The 17,654-nt window shown below is 38.4% G+C and overlaps 1 protein-coding gene and 1 pseudogene across 1 annotated transcript in view; both read right to left on the bottom strand.

Moving 5' to 3' along the window:
* Positions 1–2,438: 2,438 nt before the first annotated feature.
* On the bottom strand, positions 2,439–6,761 carry LOC125960807 (uncharacterized; annotated as a pseudogene).
* The window catches only part of ACBD3 (acyl-CoA binding domain containing 3), a 34,224-nt gene continuing 21,442 nt past the window's right edge, over positions 4,873–17,654 (bottom strand). Inside the window, exons 5-8 of the mRNA XM_004270980.3 lie at positions 16,951–17,125; positions 12,971–13,157; positions 10,792–11,076; positions 4,873–7,011 (exon numbers count right to left, since the gene is read on the bottom strand). Coding sequence (XP_004271028.1) covers positions 6,800–7,011; positions 10,792–11,076; positions 12,971–13,157; positions 16,951–17,125 — 859 coding nt within the window. The 3' untranslated portion in view covers positions 4,873–6,799. The remainder of the gene's footprint in view (positions 7,012–10,791; positions 11,077–12,970; positions 13,158–16,950; positions 17,126–17,654) is intronic.

Here is a 17,654-nt window from a genome sequence, read left to right as displayed (position 1 = left end):
TAAAGGATATAAATATGGACTTCACAAAAGGCCAGTAACATGAAGAAATGCTTATCCTCACTGGTTATTAAGGACGTGCAATTAAACCACACATGAGATTCGTTTCATATCCATCCAATTGGTAAGTACAAAATCTGACAACTGTCAGTAAAGATGTGGAACACAGGCACCCTTGTATATTGCTTTTGGGAGTTTAAATTGGCACAATCATTTGAAGAGTAATTCTGCGTTATCCAGAATAGTTGAAGATCCATGTAGCTTATGACTTAATTCTATTTCCTGATATGTACACTAGAGAAACTCTTGCACATGAGCATAAGTAGACATGTACAAGAATATTTATAATAGTGGAAACCTGAAAAAACCCTAAACATCCGACAGCAGGAGAATGACTACATGGCGTTATATAGTATCCACATGATGGATTACTCTAAGCATAGAGCTATATGAAGGTAATCACTAAAAACAATGCAGATTAGAAAAAATAATCAAATGATATCAAAATTTATATAAAATTCAAAAGCATTCTGTAAAACCGTACTATTCTGGCAATCAAACTTTTCTGGCAACATACATTATTATAAAAGGCATACAGGGAATTTCCCTCGTGGCACAGTGGCCTGCCAATGCAGGGGACACAGGTTCAAGCCCTGGTCTGGGAAGATCTCACATGCCGCGGAGCAACTAAGCCCGTGCCTGACAACTACTGAGCCTGTGCTCTAGAGCCTGCAAGCCACAAATACTGAGCTCGCGTGCCACAACTACTGAAACCCGCATGCCTAGAGACCGTGCTCCACAACAAGAGAAGCCACCACAATGAGAAGCCTGTGCGCCACAACGAAGAGCAGCCCCTGCTCGCCACCAACTAGAGAAAGCCCGTGCACAGCAACGAAGACCCAATGCAGCCAAAAATAAATAAATAAATTTATTTAAAAAAAAAAAGGCATATGGAATGATAAACATAAAAATCAGAATAATGATTATCTTTGGGAGGAAGAAAGAGGATTGGTAATCAGGGAAAGGTACACAAGGCTCAAACTCTTTCATTAATGCTTTATTTAATTAGACAAGATCTGAAGCAAATAAGGCAAAATGGCAAATATGACCAAAGGGGGTGCTGGGTACATGAGTAGTCATGTTATGCTCTATACTTTAATGTACACTAGAATTATATCGTAATTGAAAATTAGAAAAAAAGATCAGAAGGAAAATTTCCAAATGATAACTATTATCTCCTAGTGGTAGGTTTATAATTTTATTCTTTTCACCTATGTATACTGTCTAAATCTTCTATAGTAAATGGGTATGGCTTTTATAATGGAAAAAAAATCAATGATTTTTTTTTAAAATCAGTACTTCAAAACTCACTTGGGGATTTCCCTGGTGGCACACTGGTTAAGAATCCACCTGCCAACGCAGGGGACACGGGTTCGATCCCTGCTCCAGGAAGATCCCACATGCTGCAGAGCAACTAAGCCCGTGCGCCACAACTACTGAGCCCGCACAACACAACTACTGAAGCCCTTGCACCTAGAGCCCGTGCTCCGCAACGAGAGAAGCCACTGCAGTGAGAAGCCCGCGCACTGCAATGAAGAGTAGCCCCTGCTTGCGCAACTAGAGAAAGCCTGCATGCAGCAACAAAGACCCAATGTAGCCAAAAATAAAATTAATTTAAAAAAATAAAATACTGTTAAAAAAAAACTCACTTGATAAATCCAAGTCTGCTCACTGTCCACTAGAATCCATTCCTTTTCATAATAAACACACTCACCCCTCTCCAAGTTCCAAGTTTTGGCTGTGCACAAGACTGCCCAGCTAGAGACGGCCGTGTAACTTAAGTACTTGTTAATGGAAAATGAAAAGAAATAGGGGTTTTCTCTTTAAAACTAGTCATGATCCCCTCCCCCCACCCTAGCTGAATCGGGAATGTAATCCCAGCAAGCCTGAGTCTAACCATGCACACAGAAACAATGTCCCCCAGGATGGTGGAGCAGTAACAGTTTAGGAATCTGGGGCTCTCAATCACTTCATCAAATACTGCAGCCCAGCTGCCCTGCAACACTTGCCTCCTTCGGCCTGTATGAGACAGCAACTATCTTATCTGAACTACTTTATTTTTGAGTCTCTGTTGTCCCAGATTAGCCAGTATTCTAATTAATTATGGCAGGAAAGACCACTTAAGGGGTGTATTTTCCATTTCTTCTACTGAAATTACCATTTAAGAACAAAGAACTATCCACCTTTCTTTAGAAAGGCAATCTAAACTACACTAAAAATCAGTGGCTGAAGCTCTACCAGTTAATCTAGAAATTCAACACAGTATTGTAAATCCCAACAAGATTTTTCATGAAATATCAATATGACACCCTAATGATTAAATTCATATGGAAGAAAGGTACAAAAATAGCCCAGAAAAAGTATCAAAAGAACAGAGGAGATTCACCTTGTATCAAAATATATTTTAAACCTACAGGTATTCAAAGCGTAGTATTAGCACATACATGGTCAAACAGATAAATGGAACAAAGTTCACAGACAAACTCATATATATATGGAAATAAGCAAAAGCCATAAAGGAAAAAACTGAATAAAATTGACAACACAGGTTATAATTTCTATGACCAAACAGACATATACACACACCAAAAACACCATAAACAAAATTAACAGACTAGCAATAAACTGGGAGAAAATACTTACATATAATGTATGCTAAGTATACGAACTATTTTTTTAAATGTTAATAAATCAATATAAAATTACCCAACTGAAAATAGGTAAAGGACATAAACAGGCAATTTATAGGAGAAGAAATACATATTAACAATAAAAATGGATGCTTAATCTTACTGGTTATCAGGGAAACACACAAAATGAAACTCCATTTTTCACCCATCAGATTAACCAAAACTTAAGTCTGATAATATCAAGTGTTAAAAGAGAAAAAAACAGTATTCTCAGACGCTACCCACCATAGTGTATTAGAGGGAAAATTAGTTCAGCCACTTTGGAGGACAATTAAAATTAAAAGTGCACAGAACTGGACTTCCCTGGCAGTCCAGTGGTTAAAACTCCGTGCTTCCAATACAGGGGGTGCAGGTTCAATCGGGGAACTGAGATCCCACATGCCATGTGATGCGGCCAAAAAAAAAAAAAGCACAGAACTTATCCAGCAATTCCACTATTCCACTACTTGGTATTACTCTTGAAAAAGTCATGCACATATGCAGAGACATATAAAAGAGTGTTCACTGGAACACCATTTATAAGAAAAAAACCAGAAGTAACCAAAAATGTTCATTAACAAAAACGGCCAAAGAGCCACTCCACAGAAGAACATAGAGCAGATTGAAAGAACACAGTAGACCCATACCTACTAACAGGAAATGTTCTCCAAAACGCAACCTGAAATTTTAAGTGCAAAATGCAGGCCTTTTGAAAAACATGTTTGTATTTCTGCATTTTGCCATGCCCTCCCAAAGTTATGTTACCTTCATACTGGATATATTTAAATTAATGACCTTAGAAAAGGGTAAAAATTGTTATAATTGTACAGATATGCCAATAAAGAAAGGTTAAAAAAAAATCGGCATTTGTAATCAAATTTGTACTTGCTCTTTTCAGAAACAGACCTGCAAATCACCAGTTCACCATAGGGTTGAACTAAGCAACCACACACAAGCTTTCAACACAGATGAGTTAACTGCTCAGTTTACACGTTTACCCCATGTTTGGACTGCCTGAGTCCAAATGCCAATGTCAGTTCTGAAAAAGTCAGCCACTTAGTTTTCTGTACTAAATTAAGTACCCTAATCAATTTGCAACTTACAAGTGACCTGTCAACTAATAAACACAGAGCTAGTGCTTACATCTCTAATTACAAAACAAATCAAGCAATATAATAAGCAACTGAAAAAATGCAATAAACTCAAAATAAGGGTGTTGAAAGGACAATAATCAACTTGGTCTTAAAAAACTTTCAATAAGAAAGTTGAAGAACCCTGGGCAAATGTATGGAGATTAAAGTCCAATATTTATTCATACACATTTTGAAAAGTTAGTGAATGGAAATGAAATTAGGATTTGTGCTACCCCAAGAATACATGCATACATTTTTAGGTTGCTGACAGAAGTGCTGAACTGAGAAGAAGCTGGGGACACAAACAAAGATGGCTTTGGCTATAGACTACTGCACTCTAAGTCCCAAGGAATTATTAGCAATCATTTGCTATTTTGAACTAATTGTTTCTTCTCTTCCATAAAGCAGATGGTCAAGACTCAGTAGCATGGTTTCTAAGATGTGCTCACACATCAACAACTCTCCTTAACTGTTCCATGATCTGCCTTCATGGTAGCAACAAACTATACAGAAAGGAAGAAAAAAAGATGGTAACTTCATCTAGCCTCTCCAAATTTCCAAAGGAGAAAAAAAAATTGATGTCCAAGTGACCGTGCATTTCAGTGGGGTCATTTTTAGAATGGTTTGTGGCACTCCACGTCACACTGACTGGGGCATGCCTCTCATTGCTGCTTCCCAGGCGCCACACCTCAGGAGATATTTTAAAGAAGCATATTCCGTCTTCAAGGAACATGGTACACAAATGGTTTGGAAGGGGAAATACTTTTATAATGTCACTGTCAATAAGAAAAGTCAGCGCTTTCCCTTCCATCAAGAAGTCTGAAAAACTGTTAACCTATTTGAACAAACTAGGGTAATTCACAGCAGAAACGAAATAATTAGCCAGAAAGTTTGTTGTTGTTTAACTTTCTAAAACAGAAAAGATCATTTAAAACATTTCTTGTCCTACCCAAATGACGAAATACAGAACTAATGCTTCAAAGAGTAACTATATTAATGAAACATCAACAAGATACAGATAAACATTTTAATTGATTAAATATATTATTTTCAAGATCTTTTTGAAATCGCACTTGTAATATACTAACCAACAGCCAAAGGCAATAAAAAAGTTTAAAACCAAAAATGTTCTGACATGAACATGTGACAGGAATTGCCGCTATGTCAAGTAACATACACTGCTCCCAAGAACAATATTTTTGGAGGATAATTCATCTTAACATGTGCAAGGAAAAATCTGTAATCAAAGGCTGGAAGAAATATATATTAGTGCCTGCTTTTTAAAAGTTTATTTTACATTTTAAATACAGTGTTTTCTCATTAAAAAAAAAGCCAGGAAGTGCCTAACCCCAAGGTTTCTACACCATGTACACATGAGAGCTGATGGACAGCTTGACAAACCTTCTGGTGTAACAGTACGGACATCCATAAGCTGGGACTACTGAAATCAAAATTAAAAAACACACATTAAGCATCGCTTAGGAGAAAATAATCCAGTTTCTGAACAACCAAAAGAGAACAGAGTTAGATATGTACAAAACCAGGTATTGAAAAACAGAAAGAAATGCAGCACACAAAAAACAAACAGCCCCATATGTAGTGAATTGTATACACTGCAGCTAATCAATGGAAACCCTCCGACAAGAAGTGATTTGTGATTTGAAATTTTAAAAATCTAAGTATTTCAGTAATAACATATAATAACAGCATTATGTGTATATTGCCATCTTTGTGATTTTTCTATCTATACCACCCTCCCTTCTGAAAACAAGAATCTCCAGACGAGTCAATCACTCATACAAATTTGAGGCAATTAATCCATATTTGTTTTCAGTAAGGAAAACAAAGATGTACCTCTTTCCATCAATGAAGACATAATACAGATTAAAGCTATAAAAAAATTTAAGTACAGGCATACGCATTTCCAACTCTTTCTCGTAATTCCCAACTGGAATCATGTAGGGTGTATGCCTAAGTAGTATCAAATCAAAAGAAAACGGACTGTCTCTGGCAGTGATTTCCATATTAGTGCAATGTTATTCCCCATACACTGAGTTATATTTAAATGATTTTATATATTTCAATTCAGTAGGTGTCATTTTAAGTTTACAAAATCCCTAACTAGATGCTTGTGTAGAAAACAGTTTCAATTTGAGATGCTCTATAAAGCCAAATCAAGGCAAAAATGAATTACCTTTGCATTGCTACTGGTAGTTATGAATACCAGATTAAGAGAAAAGGGCCAAGAGTTTGTGGAGGCTTGCTAAGATGGATGTTTGAAGTGTTCTATGCATCTTGATACTTCAATTATCAATCAGGTTTGAACATTCTATATTAAGATTATTCAGAAAATAATTATCTGTAACATAACTCCGAACTAAATAGCTGCACCCAAAGCAAAAACAATCTGGGTCATTCGGAACAAGATCAAGTTGAGGCAATTTCTTTTTCTATTATAATCCGTGAGGTCTTAAGTTTTTAAGTTTTAAAAATGGTGACCTTCGATCAAAGTCAGATGTACCTCATGTAGACTATCAACAAAGGATTTCAACTCAGAGGGCACTGTAAAGGAACTAAGTGCTCTCATAAAACACAGAGCAGGCAGCAATGCACTAACCATCAGCCAGGTGGGGTCAATGCTGAGCTATTTTATTTCGGAGACTTTAAAAATTTAACATGTAGCTCATGTAACGTCAGTATCCACTTGTGACTCTGCTGGTCAGCACCAAAGGGCTGGATGAGTCTGAGGAGTCCCTTTAACCCCAAAGTACTAATGCTCAAGAGTTTCAAGGAAATCCTGATTCCCAAGAAGAGTCACAAACCATCAGACCAAAATCAATAGGGTAAACACAGACTGCAATGCTCCACAAAAGTCAAAAGATATTTCCAAATTAAATGCCATCTTCTGCCCAACCCTAGACTCCAGACTCTGTAACATCTTTATCTAGTATAATAGACTCTGTAGTAGACCGATTTTGACCTCCACAAAGAGTAGGAGTTGTCAAACTTGAGGAGGTAGACTCCTCTCCCTGGGTATTGGTGGCTGCCAGCATACACCTCTTCATGACAGTCCCGTCGGTACACAGGCACAATCTCGTCCAGTAGAGGCTTGTTGGCATTCTTTTTGGCTTTCTCTTCAGAACTGATGTTTTCTGTGAGAAAGAATAGAGACATGTCACTGTGAACAGATCCAGGAAAACCACATTTGCCTCAAGCATCTTAAACTCCATCCTTTCTTTGAGAAACTGCTCATTAGGAATTCTCTCAATCCATGCTACAACTTTCTGCAGGCAAACATGTGTTGATTCCTTCTATACCTGAGCAGCTGCTATGTGTACCAAGCACTGTCTGGGCCCTGGAAGCCCAGTGGCAAACATCTGGTGGTGGCAGCAGTCAGCATCCTCTCTCCCTCTCTGTACTCAGACCATTGCTCCTATTTCTGAGCCCCACTTTTTCCCATCCACATCCACTCAATTCCTAAATCTCCCAACAGGTGGAATCTCACTGATCTGAGTGAGACCACGGAAAATGTTACTCCAATCCTCCTCTTCTCAACAATATGAAAGTCCTCTCTTGTTTTAGGAAGGTGGGAAGGGAGCTTATGAGAACTATTATTTTCTATTTATCTGAAATATAAAGAGTAAAATGAGAAAGCCACACTAGAGAGGCAGACATTCACAGACACTCTGAAAATTCAATTATTTTCACTAGGCCTGTGAAACCCAGGGATGATCTCAGTGGCAAAAAATAAGCTCTGATTCTAGGTTTGCCCCAGTTAATAGTTTTCTGAACTGTAACGATATGAGGTTAGGAAAAAAAAAAAAACCTGTAGAAACCTATAGGAATGAGAACTATGAACCAGTTTAAAAGTCTCAGTTTAACATATTAAATATAAACAGCCTCAAGGAAAATAGATCAAGGGAATACTCAGCATAGATTTTAAAAGATTTTCAGGTTTACAACATGACAGAATGAATTACAGAGACATGAGTCAATTATGTGACGCCTGTCAATGGGCCACTATTAGGAATTTAAACCAGGAAGGTCTAAGAAACTCTCACAGTCTAGAGGAGCTTAAGGAGACGTGGTGACTGTAATGTGGCATCCTGGATGGGATCCTGGAACATTAGGAAAAATTAAGGAAATGTGAATAAATATGGACTTTAGTTAATAATGTATCAATATTGGTCCATGAGCTATGATGAACATACCACAGTACAATGCAAGGTGTTAATAATAGGGGAAACTGGGTTGTCGGGTATATAGGAACTCTTTGTATTATCTTTCCAATACTTCTGTAAATTTGAACCTATTCTAAAATGAAAAGTTTATTTTAAAAAAGTAGATGAGGGCTTCCCTGGTGGTGCAGTGGTTGAGAGTCCGCCTGCCGATGCAGGGGACACGGGTTCGTGCCCTGGTCCGGGAAGATCCCACATGCCGCGGAGCGGCTGGGCCCGTGAGCCATGGCTGCTGAGCCTGCGCGTCCAGAGCTCGGCAACGGGAGAGGCCACAGCAGTGAGAGGCCCATGTACCGCAACAACAACAACAAAAAAAGTAGATGACACTTATAAACGGGCCCAAGTCAGATTTGCTTTATCACAGCAATACTACTTGAAAATTAAATGTCCTCCATTTGCAAATGTGAAATACAAGCCATTCAAATTATACACTATTGCCCATAAGAATATCCATGAAACAGATTATCAGGCCCCACTAATTCAAGATCCAAATTTTGTTCAAAATCTATAAAACTAAAGGTTACTGGGATAGACGAACAATGCATCTTTCATCAATCTAAGCAAAGACTTGAGCCCTGGAAACAATCAAGTGGAGAACTACAGCAGGATGATGGATTACCATTATGTTTTCTTCAGAGAAAACAAACTCCTCCATCTTTCTACCTTTCAAGACCTAATGGAGAAAAACTAAAGCAACAAACAAAAAAACTGGACTCCTCTTCCATCTTAAACCAAGCTAAAAGGACCCCCCATAAAATAAAATATACAATGTGGATAAGACATGGTGGCACAGTAGCCTCCATAAGGAGGCATATGGCTAAAAGCCATTTGTGAGATAAATCTTCAAAAAGGAGACAGGCTCACTCTTAGGAAACAATCCTGGGGAGCAATAAATCCTCAGTGTTGCACTTTTTTTTTGTTTTTTTTTTTGTTTTTTTTGGCCACACCACACAGCTTGCAGGATCTCAGTTCTCTGACCAGGAACTGAAAACCCGGGCCATGGTAGTAAAAGCCCGGAATCCTAACCACTAGGCCACCAGGGAACTCCCCTCACTGTTAATGTAGAGGTTTTAATGGGTTAGTTTTAGTTGCAAATCATTTTATGATTAGGAACAGCACAAGGATAGGTAATGCCATTTTCCATTTGAGGGCTATCATACATTAGAGCAAAGGTCAAGGATGTCTTACCTCTAGTCAGGCACTGGACCCCAGGCATTTTTACCAGTGCTCTTCCCAACAGCAATAACCCCAAAATGATAATCAGCTGAGGGCTCAGACTAGGAAGTAATCTTTAAAAGCTACCTGGCTTACAAGCCAGGAGAAATATATTACCTCAACCCATTTCTTAACAGAGAATTCTTCTTACTATTCACAAAGTACAGTAATTTGCACATGCAACAAAAACTTCCCTTCCCTTGACAGGTATACACTAATATGTATAAAATAGATAATAAGAGCCTGCTGTATAAAAAATAAATAAAATTAAATTTAAAAAGAAAAAACACCAAACTTCCCTTCCCAAACATTTGCAAACCATCTGATTTTAATGAGTCCCCATGTGCATCAGAAAGGCTAGTAAATGGCTTAGTTACTGGTCCTGATGTTGCTGAGGGGCACTTAAGACAATGGTAGTGGCACCTGCCCTGCAATCTCAGGTCTCTCTCTCACCTTTTCTTTTTTTTTTTCCTCATTCTTACATTTTTTTTCTTTCTGGTTCCGTTAGTAGTATTTATGGGCAATGCTTTACCTTGCTGGTGGTACTTAGAAATAAAGATTTGCTGAAAACAAAATGCCATGTAAGACAAAGTAGCTCCTAAATGACACTGGCCCATGTGTGTGTGTTGCCATACACGACCTTAAAGGGCCTAGACTGTCTTGGTGATGTAACTGAACTTGTATATCAAAAGCTGATTGAACTTTTAGCCCCCCTCCATGCACCTTCCAACAACTACCTCTTTAAACATATCCCAATGGAGTCTCTGTGATTACCAACACTCTTCAAGAATAAGCAGTTTGTTTACAAGTCACCTGAAAGGTTAGTTAGGGCCAGAACTGAAGGTGCTTTTCCATTCTCCCAGTCAGGGCACTCTTTCCATATTACTCTCAGTCAAGTTAACAAATACCTAAGTGCTTACTAGGTGTGTACAAAAGCCCTGCGTTCTAACCTTTCTGGATAACAAAACTGAAGAGACCATCTTCTCAATTAGTAAGCAATACATTTCACAACCCACTTCCTAGACCAAGATAGTTTAGACGGTCATTGGAAACACTCTATTTTCTAGTTAGAGAAAATAATCTTAGAAAAACAACCTAAAAAGCTGATATCAGAAATATAAATTTAAATAAATTCCAGAGTTGGCAGAATTTCTTGCTTGCTCTTCTAAAATTTTTCAAAATGGCCTTGCACATTTGGCTTTTCAACACACAAGGCTGGAAGTAAAACAGCATTCAGAAAGCGGTAAAATAAACTGTCAAACAGACCTTCCTGGTGTTGAAAAAAGTTCACGTTCAGGCCCCAGTCCCTTAAGAGGCTAGTTTCTCTCACAATCTTTTCAGCCCAATGTCCCACTAACGAAGCGACTGATTCCCATCCAGGAAGTGTTAGTTAGGAAGCATATGGCTGGCTGACATCTGAACTGCTAGCATTTTTGCCGACACACAACCCAGCTACTAAATATGGACCAATGGCTCTACCTTCTTCCTCCTCGTCGTCATCGCTGGACTCACTGACATGCACGCTGACAGCAGTGTTTGGAGAGTCTGTCCATTCAAAATACACCCCAAACCCAATGTCATAATTGTCTGTAGCAAATTCCCAAAACAGGTATGATCCTTCTTCATGGGTGGGTACTCGAACAGTGACTACTTCTCCTCGGCCCACTGTAATCACAGAATCCGCATCCTGCCGAATCTTCTCTTTAAAGTCTTTGATCTGGGGTCGTGTCCACATGGATGGAGCTGCTATTACTGGAAGAGATTCTAAAGGCAACAGGAATTACAAAGGCTAAAGAGGATGAGCCTTCACCAGTAGGCAGCAACATCTGCACAGGATGACCTGCTCAGACACATGAGGGCACCAAGTGCAATCTGGTCTACCTTAGACTGAGGACTTTAAAAGCCTCCCCATGGAAGTCTCCCCGCAAATTACTACATTTAACAATGCCACAGGTATTTAGAGGTCATCATACCACTTTCAGTAATAAATGCAATCCATAGTCTTAAGGAGGATTTTTCCCAACACTCTAATTGCATAAGGGCATGACCATGAAGAATGACCTTGGAAACTTCCTAGCTGGAGATAGGGAAACATGCTAACAAAGAAGAGAGATCTGGACTTGAAATAAATTCATTTTTGGATGTGAACAAAGAAAGCTGGGCTTTGACTTCAGTCTCTCTGTCAGAAAAAAGTCTTGACCTCAGAGTAAACCAAAGTTCTAGGGGAGGGGCTATTCTAAAAGAACTCAAAGAAAGAGAAAAACTTGGATAGGAATGGAACCGCTAGCGACTGAGTAAAAATGGGTGAAGTCTTGTTACTGAGCAGTATCTACGTGTACTCAACAGGTTTTCCAGAGTTATTCACAGAGCCTTTGACTAAAGATTCATTTGAAAATACTGGTGAACTCTTAATAGGAAAAAAAAGGGGGGGCTGTGTGAACCAAGGTATTTCAAGGTCTTTTCTGAAACTATTTTCTGTTACTTGTTCTAAAAAGAACAAGGAAGAACTCTGAAATCAACTTTCTTATGAACCACACCACCATCTCTGATCACCGTCACTGAAATGTTCTCTTCTTCCTCTTTACTTAGTGAACTCTTACTCTTGCTTCAGATCTCTCAGCTCAAGTGTCCCTTCCCCCCTCTCTAACTAGGTCATATCCCCCATATTATGTGCTCTCACATCCTAATAGACCTTTCTCTCCAGCACAGTACCTACCATAGCCACAATGCTCATTTTATGTGTGTAATTTTGTTTCACCACTGTAGCCCAACAGTCAGAAAATCTTCAACCAATTGCTGAATGAATGAATGAGCTGTCCATGAAAAGGTAAGCAGACCTTTGAAAACCTAAATTCTTATTGGTAACATGGTACTTTTGTCTCAAAAATATATTGTAAATATATGGTAGCCAATCTACAAGATGGCCCCCAGTGATCCTCTCCTGTGGGTATTCATGTACTTGTAAGGTTACCACCCAAAATGCATCAGGACCAACAGAATATGGCAGAAGTACGGATGTATTACTTCCAAAGCTAGGGCATAAAAGACACTGACGCTTTTGCCTTGTTTTCCTTTGCATCATGTGCTCTGGGGGAAGCCAGCCACTGTGTTGAGATCACTCAAGCAGCCATTTGGAGAGGCTTCATGGGGCAAGGAATTGAGGCCCTCCTGCCAACGGCCAGCACGAACTTGCCAGTCATGGGAGGGAACCACTTTGGAAGCAGAGCCTCTAGTCCCAGTCAAGCCTTCACGTGACTGCAGTCCCAGCCGACATCTTGACTACAACCTCATGAGAGACCAGAGCCACCACCACTCAGCTAAGCAGCTTTCAAATTTCTGACCCACAGAAACCATGAGAGATAATAAATGTTTATTATTTTAAGCTGCTAAATTCAGGTACAGTGTGTCACACAGCGACAGATAACCAATATATACAACAAGACAACCCAAAGTGTCCAAAGGACATCTGATTTGCTCTTCTAAACTATTCAAAGAGTCACCAGAAGCACCAGATTCAGACTAAAGAGTGAAAAAGCATTCAATTCTCACAAATATGTAATTGCTCTCAAAAGCTAATTAACCTGACTTCCTGACTTTTGCTTTTCATGAAGTCTGAATTACAGCATGTGGATGGAAGAGCACATATGCCAAACCATACCTTTTGGTCCATTCTCCAGGGCTTCTTCTGCAGCTTCTGGTTCAAGCTCTTTTTCAGAGTTGTCAGTGTGGGTTTTGGCCTGTCCATTCACTGACATCATATCACTTGGCGTAGTTGTATTCACTTTTGATGATGTAGGCAAAGAAGCCCCAGCTACTGCTACTTCCTGTTGTTTCTGTAATGCTGCCTATAAGTCAAGAAAAAGTGAAGATACACTGACCAGGCAGGCTAATAAACCGGACATTTGCCCTGAAATGCATTTTGACCCTATGTTTTTGCCCCATCAAGTAGCTCCAAGAAATTACTCATAAACTTTATCAGTTTTTACCCTATCTATAATGAATATTAGTATCACAATATCAAACTGATAGCTAAAAATGTCAAAATATTAACATGGACAAAAAAACTGTAACTGAGGATCACATTTTTGTGACCTGAGGATCACTAGAAAAACTAACCAGGAAAAATTAAAGTAGGTAGAAATAATCAACCCAAAATAAAATTATTATAGGTAAAAACTGAACACAGTAACATCTGTTCTTAAAATTGATAAAAGAAAATCTTGATAAAATTCAGATACATAAAATTTGAATCAGAAAAATTAAACTTGGTAGAAATAAATGGTCACAGAAGAAAATTCATAAAGGCAGAAGCTATAACTGGTGAAACCTGATAAGGGCCCCCAAAGTAACCAACAAATCAAATATGGACAAAAGTAATCAATAAATTAAATCTTCACTGTAAACCATATACAGAAAAATTCTTATCACGATTAAACTACAAACTGTTAATCATGTAAAAAATATTGACCTAAAAATTAAACAGGCTTATAAAATGGAGTCTGAGGTCAAAAGACTTTCTTAATGAAAATCATCACTGTTTACATAATTATGATTAAAATATGTATATTCATAAACATGAAATCAAAATGTCCTCTGAGTCAAAATGGAGAATAAAAACATCTTAAATCTCAAGGACAACTACTTTAGGACATTCCTCTCCTATCAAGATGAATAAATATTAATACTACTAGAAATGCCTAAGTATTACTTGAGTAACTTTTGGGGGAACTGTGAATTATAATGTACATATAGAAAAGTATACAAATCATAGATGTACAGCTTGATCAATTTTCATTAGCCAAACATACACATGTAACCAACGCCCAGATCAAGACATTACCTGTGGGTCTTCCCTGGTGGCGCAGTGGTTAAGAATTCGCCTGCCAATGCAGGGGACATGGGTTCGATCCCTGGTCCAAGAAGTTCCCACATGCCGCGGAGCAATTAAGCCCGCGAACCACAACTACTGAGCCTGCCTGCTGCAACTACTGAAGCCTGCGCACCTAGAGCCCATGCTCTGCAACAAGAGAAGCCACGGCAATGAGAAGCCCGCGCACCACAAAGAAGAGTAGCCCCCGCTCGCCGCAACTAGAGAAAGCCCACGCACAGCAACAAAGACCAAACTCAGCCAAAAAATAAATTAAATTAAAAAAAAAAAGATATTATCTGCATGTCAGAACCCTTCCTGGTACCCCTTTCCAGAAAGTCCCCCAAGGGTAACAACTATTCTAACTTGTAATATTACAGATTTGGCTTTGCCTTGTTTTTGAACTTTACATACATGAAATTGTACAATATATGCTCTTTTTTGTGTCTGGCTTCTTTTACTCAACATTTGTTTGTGAGGTTCATCACAAGTAATTATAACTATTTTGTTTGTTTGCATGTGACAGGATATGCCACTGTGAAAATACAAAATTTATTTATCCAATCTACTGTTGAGTGTTGGGGCATTTCAGTAACTTTTTAAACTAAAACACTAAGTTATAATAAGTAAGCATACATTTACAACAGTTAAAAAAACAAGAAAGAAAACATAGGGAAAAAAAGCCTTTATAATATAATTTCATGGTTTAGGGATAATGATATATTTTGGCATATCTGTATATACATTTCATTTAACATATCATTTACAAACCAGTTATTTAAACAGCAACGCCTCTCTCTGCTGCTAGTGCAGGTTGGCAAAACACTTAAGAGTTTAAAATACCTTCTTCCAAGGCCTAGATTCTCAGTAATTTCCACATCAGTTTTCTAAAAGAGTACCAGCTTCAAGAAAAAGGGCATATAACCAAAACAAGTCAGCACACTCAGAACATTCACTGCATGACAGGAAAGCAAAAAAAGCATTTCTGTTGATGATCAATTGGTCAGCTCAAATGGTCCCTCTCCATTTCAAGCCTTTCTTGAAACTCTCTAGCAGAATGAACAACTCCCTACCCCGGGATCCCACTGCCTATGAATATACATCTATTACATAAAATAGACTGTAATCATGTATTTACATAATCTCTCTTCTATACTCCAGGAAGTTTTTAAAAGAACAGAAAGGCACAGGAACAATGTAACAAACACCCATGTAACCACACCCCCAAATTAACAAGTGTTCCCATTTTGTTATTTTGCTCAGTATTTATATAAAAATTAATACTTTATGGGACTGAAGTTCCCCTTGCTCCTTCCCCAGTCCCTCTCCTTCTCTCTTTCCAGAGACAACCAATCAATTTGATAAACCTGAGTTTGTTCACTGCAATCTAAACTATGGCTTTCCAATTCTGTTTCGAAGATTTTTGGTTTTCCCCTATATGACTGACTTTGCTATGACTAAGTGATAGCAACCTATAAGCAGGACAATGTGTAATGAGCTAGCCTATTAAAAAATTATCTCAATGTCCATCAAAGAAGCAGGAAACAGGGAATGACATGCTAAAGTAGGCTTTAGAGGACAGAAAAGAAATCCCTCCAAAATACCACTTATCTTGTAACTCTAGTTTGACATCCTTTTCCTCTTCTCATGGATTATACAAAACCTGCAGTGCCTTTTAGCTGCTCACTAAATGCTAAAGACTCAGGGGAAAACGTATTTTAGGTGAGGATATTAATTTTCAAGGAATTTAAAGAGTTTGGCAAAACAACAAAGATTACTTCACCTAACAAGAAATATGGAGCAACTATAATGCAACACTTCTTTTTTTTTTAAAAAAAACATTTTATTAAATTTACAGAGAAACATAGTTTGTTTTTTTTTGTTTTGTTTTGTTTTGTTTTGTTTTATTTTGGCCATGCCATGTGGCTTGCGGGATCTTTGTTCCCCGACCAGAGATTGAACCTGGGTCCCTGGCAGTGAAAGTGCCGAGTCCTAACCACTGGACCGCCAGGCAATTCCCTGCAACACTTTACTTCACTCAGGTATTTGGACAGGTAGTAACTGCTTTATAAGTGAAAATTAATTAAATACGTAAACTTAGCTATGTTAACTTTAAGGAGGCATTTTATGCCTCTGCAAGATGTAAAAAAATGAATGTAAAATCAGTTATCTTCCCTATGTACCAAATACTTTCAGAGAGTAACTATTTTCTCATTTTATTCCTCTGATAGTCCTGTGAGGTTAACAAGACAAGTACCAGGATTTTATAGCCCATTCTTACTGACTGGGAGAAAAGGCGGAAAAATCAGAGCAATAGGTAACTTGTCTGAGATCAAACAACATAATGGCGAAGCCAGGACAGAATCCAAGTGGTGTGTGACCTCCAGTCGCATGTCCTTCCCCTAAACCGCATATTCCTATGTGGAAGCAAAGCCTGTGGGGGCACTAATCACCCAAGTCCTCATGGTTCCAGGACCACTATTAGAATCTACGTCAAACTCACTGGAATAATACTAGGTCCATACAAATCCCAAATACATTTATGACAATATAATAGTGGCCACTTCATTTATTGTTTCAATATCATATGCTTCTTTTCATAATTGCCAGTGCAATGTTAAAATCTCCCTTAATAAAGGTCATCTAAAAGTTACGTTATACCTGAGAGGCTAACTAATGCAAAATTCATCAGCAACTGTTAAAAAAGAACTTGCGTTCCAATGAAACTAAAAACCCTGTCTATGGCTGAATTCAGGGGTTATCTATCGTACCTGTTGCTGTGCAAGCTGGACTTGATACAACTGCTGCATATATTGCTGATAGTGTTGCTCCTGCAACTGGCGGATGAGAATTTGCTGCTGTTCGTAGTTCCCTGGATACTGTTGGGCTGCATACTGCTGGAACTGCACGGCAGTCTGCGAGTTTAAAGCTGCCATTATCTGCTGCCTAAAAACATTAAAAAATATACACTAGTCTGACTACAGGAGATTGATTGTTCATGACAAAATAAAATGTCCTTGTTATTGATTTTTATAATGCATAACTCTTAAAAATGACTAAGGTAGTAATGTATACCAATCAACATGTGTCCTAGGTCCAGAGAAAGAATAAGAAAATGAACTTGGCCCCTAATCTTTCACATAGGTTTTTCAAGGAAAATTTGGGATGAAGAGGGAGAATAATAAGCATATCATCATCACCACCATCATCATCACCATCATAACTGCTAACATTTATTGTGCCCTTACTATGTGCCATGCAGTGTTCAGAGCACTTCCATGTACTAACCCACTTAGTTCTCACAACCACCCTCTGAGGTAGGGTTTCACAAAGCAGGAAATGGAGGAGTTCAGTAACCTGCCCAAGATTACACTGCTAGTAGATGCCAGAGCCAGGATTCAAGTCTAGGAAGTCTGGCTCCAGCCTATACTCTTTAAACATGATGTTGTAAAAGGATGGGTTGTCATCTATGGCA

The sequence above is a fragment of the Orcinus orca genome, chromosome 1 (genome assembly GCF_937001465.1).
Source record: "Orcinus orca chromosome 1, mOrcOrc1.1, whole genome shotgun sequence".
NCBI classification, from domain to species: Eukaryota; Metazoa; Chordata; class Mammalia; order Artiodactyla; family Delphinidae; genus Orcinus; species Orcinus orca.
Note: the sequence above shows the minus strand (reverse complement) of the source record. Positions and strands in the feature narration are given on the sequence as shown.